The following is a 7032-nucleotide window of genomic DNA, read 5'->3' as shown; positions in this document are numbered from 1 at the left end:
GATATGCAAAATGTTTGGTTTGGCCCAAAACGGCGCCAGCAAGAACTTTGGTGAACAACTCTCATCTATAGTTGTGGATGTAGTTTAAATAAATTAACCAAATGTGGTCAATGAGATTAGCACACAGCAGAGCATGTTAGGGGAGCATGGAGCGAATGGTGGAGCGGAGCGGAAGAAATATGGTGGAGCTCAGAGCGGTTTTCAATTCAAAGGACGGAGCAAGGATTTTGCTCCGATGCGTTCACAACGTCAATTAAAAATGTTGGGTTATAAAATTTGTACGTTTATGTTTCAACTTTACCATGGAATCGCTGAGATGAGGTTTGCATATTATAAGTGGGATAAAATATCATAAAGACATACACTAACAATACAGAGTGGGTTTCCATAAAGTGATTGTTGTGGTAAGAGCCTGTTATTGAAAATGGATCGCATACATGTATTATACGCTGTTATCTCATTAGCAATGTGATGCGAAGTCACCTTTTTTAATGTAGTCTAGTAAAATAAATTCATAATTAAATAGGAAACGTGGGGCACCATGAATGGAGCGAGGTGTTACGTTCACAGCTGGGAAACAGCCGGAGCGGCAGGGAAATTAAGGAGATAGCGGAGCGGATTTTGAGCGGAGCTTCCTGGTGCAACTTTGAGTGGTGGAGCGAATGAGCGAACATCCTCCTGAGCAGGATGCGCCGTGCTCACATGCTCTGGTACATGGGTACATTAGAAACATCTAACTGATTCAGAGAAGGTTTGGAAGACGCAAAGATAGAGTATAGACCCAGAGAACCTCACCCCCTCTGTATAGTACAGAGAAAATTATGATTTGGGATGTTTTTCTTGGGGTTCAGAGCAACATTCACTCCAGGCTGGTGCTAAATATGGAGCAGCTGAGGTACAGGCATGCAGCAAAAAGTCCCTTATGCTGCAACCAGGCTGTCCCTGCTAAGGCTCCAGCTGCAGAAATGAAGCTCAGGAGAAAAAGACTCTCACAGGTTCACCTTCTTTCCATTAGTAGTCGAAGAAAACTCCTTTTTAGCACACATAAATATCCTATTCATCATCTGACAGCCGCTCTGTTTCTGTTTGGAGTTCTTGTTTTCTCTAGTAACATTAACCAAGGTTGGTGGGTTGATTTTATTCTGAAATTCACCAGACTTTTTCCTGTCTTGATCCCGGATTTTCCTGTTTGAAGTGAAATATTCAGGAGATTGATGTGGAAGCGGCTGCTGCGTCTGGCCAAACCTTCTTTTTGTGGAAAGACTTTGTTGACCCACACAGCCTCGGTAACTGCACGCTCACTGCTAGTGGCTGAGGTTAGGGTACACATTGATTTTTTTGATTTAGCTCCTTGTGGCGCCCAAATCCCATGAGCCTGGTGTGACCCTGTCTCTCAGGGTGACCTTATAGGGCCTCGTTTAGCTCTATAATTTGGCCTCTTTTAGAAATTCCCAATTAGGAAACTTCTTTAAATCATCTTTCTTCAGACAGACAATCTAAATAAACTATTCTGCAGCAAGCAGCAAAACGTTGTATATTCAGGAGCAAGGAATAAACCAACATATACATTGAAGAGGAGGGGTGCTGGCTGGTACCTTAAATACACATTGCCATGGAAACAAAGAATAATTATAAAGAATACCTGGATATACAGAGAAAAATTATACACGTTTATCCCTTTAGAAAACATGGACAGGGAGCTTTGAGCTGCCAAGACAAAGTCATATGTTTTTAGGAATAAAATACACAGGCATAAAGTCCAATTTTTACATAATCCCTTATATTGTTGATAATTTGAGTTGACACTTAATCACACTTTATTAGATAATCATTTGCCCCCTCTCCAACAGACTAAGTGGACTTTAAAATACCAAGAAACAACAAGTATTGAATGTTAATGCCAACATAAAATCAAATGTAACAAACTCCAATGATTTTAGGACAAAGGAACAGTTAAAGAAAGACACAACAAGAATGGTTAACTCAGCATTTCTGGGATTCCACACATCTAGCATGCAGATATTCCTTAAGATAAAGGTAGATATAAGGAGCAGAATGAAGAAAAGGGGCAGCAGGAGGGAAAAGAAAGACACAAAGAAGTAAAGAAAGTGGAAATGAATCAAGACAAACAAAAAAAGATGGAAGAAAGTGTTCAAAGAAAGTAAAAAAGAGACTTTCAGAAGTAAAGAGATTTTCAGAGAGTGATAAGGAATTAGGCTCTATTTTAATCTAGAAAGCAGTGGAAAATTATTCCAACCCTGAATTTTATTCCAAAATGAGACAAAAACCTTCCTGACAGCATTAAATGAAATTTAAGACATGATGCATTTTAATATTCTTGACAACAGATTCTTTTTCCAGACAAAAACAAGCTGTAGAAGGTGTGACTTTTCTTACTTCCTGAGGTGTTTGAAGAGCGCCTGCATGGTGTCGTGGTTGGGCTTGGGCAGCTGTCTCACCAGCTCTTTGATGGCCTGCACCCGCTGCTTGTAGTCTGATATTTCTGCAGAAGAAGAGAAAGGCAGCATAAATCAAAGGCTGGATCCACCTCAGAGTTAATTTTGGCTGCAGCACAGACGATGTTTCGGACAGACTTTTCTTTCTCATGTTGCACCAACATGTCAGTGAAAACTGGACTCTCAAAACATCAGCAAAGAAAGTCTCAGAGAAACAATTACTGAAGATTAAAAACCCTTTAAACATAAAAGACATGGTAGGATGTTAAAAACACAGGCTGGAGAACAATTTACTCAACTGGTACAAACCAAGATATATCTGCTAAAAAGGAACTCGGACACATTAAAGCCACAAACTNCTATAGAAATAAACTGAATTGAATACATATTGATAAAAACAGACACCAAAAAAGGTTTTACACACCATCTGCTGAACTGCAAAGGCAAATCACTTTGCACTTTCTTCATAGATCCGCTTTCACACAAAACATGTTTGCACCTGTTTCAAGACGTGCAAACCTTTTGAAGACCAGGCCTTATATTGGAACAATTAAGGTTAAAAACTTAGAAATGGGACCATTGCTAACAGTTTAAAAAAAAAATGCATTATGACACCTGTTACTAGGCAAAATTCTTTCAGTGTGAGCATAAAATGTTGACATTTTGAGGCACCTGCAAAGCTGACCCTTTTGTCAGCTTTTATTGGCGTTACTATTTTGGAAGGCATGTTTTGAGAGATGAAAGACAAAGACTGTAAAAATGTAATAAGATTCCTGCTGAAACTGATTTAAAGAGTATATCAGAATGTGTTATATATATAGCTTTGGCATAAAGAGGTGCAAGAGGGAAGGAAATAATTTTTTCAGTTTCTTTAATTGAAACAAGGACATTTCCTAAGCTGCAGATTTAAGTTAGGAGGAAAACAGTGAAATTCATTCACCTATAAAAGAAAAAACTCTAGACCAAAAAAAAAAAGAAAGATACCATTCCCAAATATTATGAGCAAATCTATGTACATTTAAGTTGTTTACAGCATTATTTGAAAACTACATGACATATCTGCCTTAAAACGATATACAAAGTTGTTGGCTAATAATTTTCTTTCCTATATATGATAAACTTTCATACAAGATCCCTATATAATTATGGCAGCTCTAATATAGCTGCATAAAAGCCCAAAAATTAATTATACTTTTATTGCAGCATTAGCTCTTACTTTTTTTTTTATATCTAAACCAAACCCTGAATTTAAGCACATTTATACCCTATGGGGGGATACTATGTTAAGAAATTAGTCATGTATTTTTTTACCCAACAACTAATACTTTATAGATAATCCTTTTTTCTTTACTAGATACGACATTTTTTTATTAGATCATGATGCGTCAAAAGGAACTTAATTTGGTAATCCATTACTTCCATTTTCCTTATGATACCCCAATAAGGCAACAAGGGATACTAAATGCGTAAAAAACAAGACAAGCAATTTGTTTTCGGACATATGTACTTAAGAAGTAAGAAAGATACTAACCACTCTATAAGACCGTCCATATCTTGGATTATGTCTCAGTCATCCAGGACAACCCTCAGTGCTATAAAAGGAGGGTAAACCTTAGAAACGGCAGAGAATGGACCCTGGGACAGCTTCCCTGAGGGCTGAAGCCTCAGCATATGGCACGCTTGCTTTACCGCCCAACCATGCAGAAACATGGGGACGCATAATATTCTATGGCCATCTTTTAAAAAGAGAATCTCGTTGTCTAAGGGGTATAAGCTGGGACCCTAGAGGGTTCAGTGGAAATCTGCTGGTGTCTCCCTGGAAAATGAAAGTAGGTCATCACTGGGTCTTTTAGCAGGACAATGAACCCAAACATATGGCCCTATCAAAACAGAAATGGTTCAGTAGACAATAGACCTTTTTCCATCAAAATGTCTGCCCGCTGACTAAAGACCTGGAGAAAACCTGGGAGGTTAGTTGAAGGGAAAAGAACATAAAAAGACTGGATGATCTGGTTGAATTGAACAGTGCCTTGAGATGACATGTATGGTGAATTGATGCTATATAAATAAACTGAATTTAATTGAATTTATCAGAGACCTACATGTCGGAGCAAATCTCCGGTCCTGCTGTATAATGTAGAGGAAAATTGCCACCAGTACAGAGCTGGCTCATTATTGGCAGAAGGTCTTTGCAAAGCGGGACCAGAACTTCCACACATGAAGAGCATCATTGCTCTATTTTATATCCCAGAAAACATTGAGAACAAACAATTTTTCTGCAAAACAGGCAGCAGAAGACTGGTGCAAACAGAAAGCATTGTTCTGAGATGATGTGTCTTGCCAACAGGGAAACGTCCTGATCTTGGAATTGCTTCTATCAAGTTTAATCCCAATAAATCCCAACCACAATGTCCTCGAAGAACAGCTTCTCCCAACAATTTAGTCACCGTGTAAAGATGAGCTGAGAGTTTCGCTGCATGCTGGACCTCTGTGCCACAATTCTTCACTTTTGATATATAAAATCATCCAGAAGATGTTATGAAAATGGACAAAAACTCTTAATTTTGACTCTACTTCTAAATTCAGTGTTTGTGATGAAGATCCTGTCATCATTAAAGACAACATTTGTCTCCAAGGAAAGACTGTGAACCAGTTACGGTCCGCCGGCCTGTCATATTTAGCTGCAGGGGACAGTGAGTGCATGTACAAGCGCAGAGGTTAGCCGTGTGTCACACGTACTGATGCCGCTGACGAAGTCGCTGAACAGAGCGTAGGTGAAGAGGGGCTCGGGCAGCTCCCTGAAGAACATCTTCAAAGCCCCAGTGATCACATGGATGTCCTCCCACTTCCCGTCGCCAAGGTTCACCTTCTCATCTGCAAAAACAAGCGTCCTTTAAAGCCGCTGCTCTGCAGGGCCTCTATAAGCATCTTACAGGAAACACAGACAGTTTCAGGGTAACCCACCGTGATTGACAGCAAAGCGTAGCTTTTGTATGACCGCCAGGTTCCCGCTCACTCTATACAGCCCGTCTATATACAGACCTGGAGAGAGGTCAACGACAAAAACAGATCAGAGTCTGTAAGACATGAGAAAACAAACCCAGTCCTCTTTAACAACACACAGAAACTAGGTCCATTCCTTAACACTGACCGTTATTCTCCACGTGATCGATGCACATCTTGACAAAGGTCGGCACCGTGCTGTTCTCCTGCTGACACAGACTGGACAGGCTGCAGCCAAAAACCTGATCTGAAGACAAAAGTGGAGGTAAAGGATCAGTTTGTTGCAGTTTCTCCTCATATGCAATAAAGATCAGCTAAATAAAAGTCTTACATTCCTTCTCCTTATCAACACACTTTTCCAATCAGACGTTAGCATCAACTCATCCTGGGCATAAATGTTAATTAATCTGAATATTTTCTACATTTATAAAACGGGACTCTTTCTCTGGGTTTGGCTTCTTTTTATCCTACAACTTCAAAAGATTTGGTGCCGAAATAACTTTGCAGATCTATAAATACTGACTTCACTGTGTACATCCATTTAATTACATGTCTTCTGTCCAGTAATTGTAGTTGAGAGGCAGGGCCCACCCTGAACAAGTCACCTGTCCATCACCACTTACTCTACTGACACAGGCAACTCTTTTTAACACCATGCTGTATAAAAATCATTTTCAAATCATTATTCCTATCCATCTAAAGAATAATACGATCAATTTAGAAAAGAAGCTCAGTCCATGACCTTTTATTTCAGTATCTAAGCTGGAGCTTCAAAGGTTCGCAGGTTGTTACAAACTTAATACTCAAGCCCCTTTTAATTTAAAGGATAATACTTTAGCTGATATGCTTGAAATTTTGATTAAATCTGTGTTTTAATAGGATCCAAATCACAAAGCGAAACCACAATATGCTGATAATGTAATGTCAAGAACAGGGTTTATACAGGAATGAGCAGCTCTTATTTAATGTTTTACTAATGCTCTTACAAATAATTTTAATGGCATCAACAAGTACCCATGACTCTCATATATACACGGCAAAATCCTTCGTCATCTTTACCGTCGACAGGCTGCAGCCATGTTCCGAATTTCTCGTTTTCCAGCCACTTTTCTTTGAATTAGCATTTTCCCTTTCTCTAGCTTTTTCTCCGCCTCGAACATACGGCATTACGATCAACCGGAAGCAGTTACGCGCAAATATATTGTGATATAATGTATCTGACGAAATTGTTTTTATAAATGTTTTTTGTTTTATAAAGCATTTTAAATGCCATGATAATCAAATTTAATGAATATTAATGCCAATTAAGGCCTTAATTTAAAGAATAACAATTTAATGACTTATAATGATTTTTAATGACCTGCAGCAACCCTGCAGTAATCAAACCTGTTTAAAGAAGCCACTGTTAATCAATCAGTTAACATTACCCCAGTACGTTTAATAAAAAATTTGTGAACTGAATAAAAAGCTGAATCCTTTCCAGGAAACCAACCAAATGTGCTTTTACAGGGTGGTCAAATATCCAGCTAGAATTATACTAGCAATTTACAAATGGTATGTGATTTAGGTGTAA

At 38.7% G+C, this 7032-nt stretch overlaps 1 protein-coding gene across 1 annotated transcript in view; it reads right to left on the bottom strand.

The window, feature by feature from the left end:
- Positions 1 to 2383: 2383 nt before the first annotated feature.
- The window catches only part of LOC107092612 (rho GTPase-activating protein 12-like), a 113923-nt gene continuing 109274 nt past the window's right edge, over positions 2384 to 7032 (bottom strand). Inside the window, exons 14-17 of the mRNA XM_015387206.1 lie at positions 5608 to 5706; positions 5421 to 5498; positions 5196 to 5330; positions 2384 to 2503 (exon numbers count right to left, since the gene is read on the bottom strand). Of these exons, the coding sequence (XP_015242692.1) occupies positions 2394 to 2503; positions 5196 to 5330; positions 5421 to 5498; positions 5608 to 5706 (422 nt within the window). The 3' untranslated portion in view covers positions 2384 to 2393. The remainder of the gene's footprint in view (positions 2504 to 5195; positions 5331 to 5420; positions 5499 to 5607; positions 5707 to 7032) is intronic.

The sequence above is a fragment of the Cyprinodon variegatus genome, unplaced genomic scaffold, assembly GCF_000732505.1.
Source record: "Cyprinodon variegatus isolate N-32 unplaced genomic scaffold, C_variegatus-1.0 Scaffold17, whole genome shotgun sequence".
Classification (NCBI taxonomy): Eukaryota; Metazoa; Chordata; class Actinopteri; order Cyprinodontiformes; family Cyprinodontidae; genus Cyprinodon; species Cyprinodon variegatus.
This window is presented reverse-complemented; position numbering and strand designations above follow the sequence as displayed.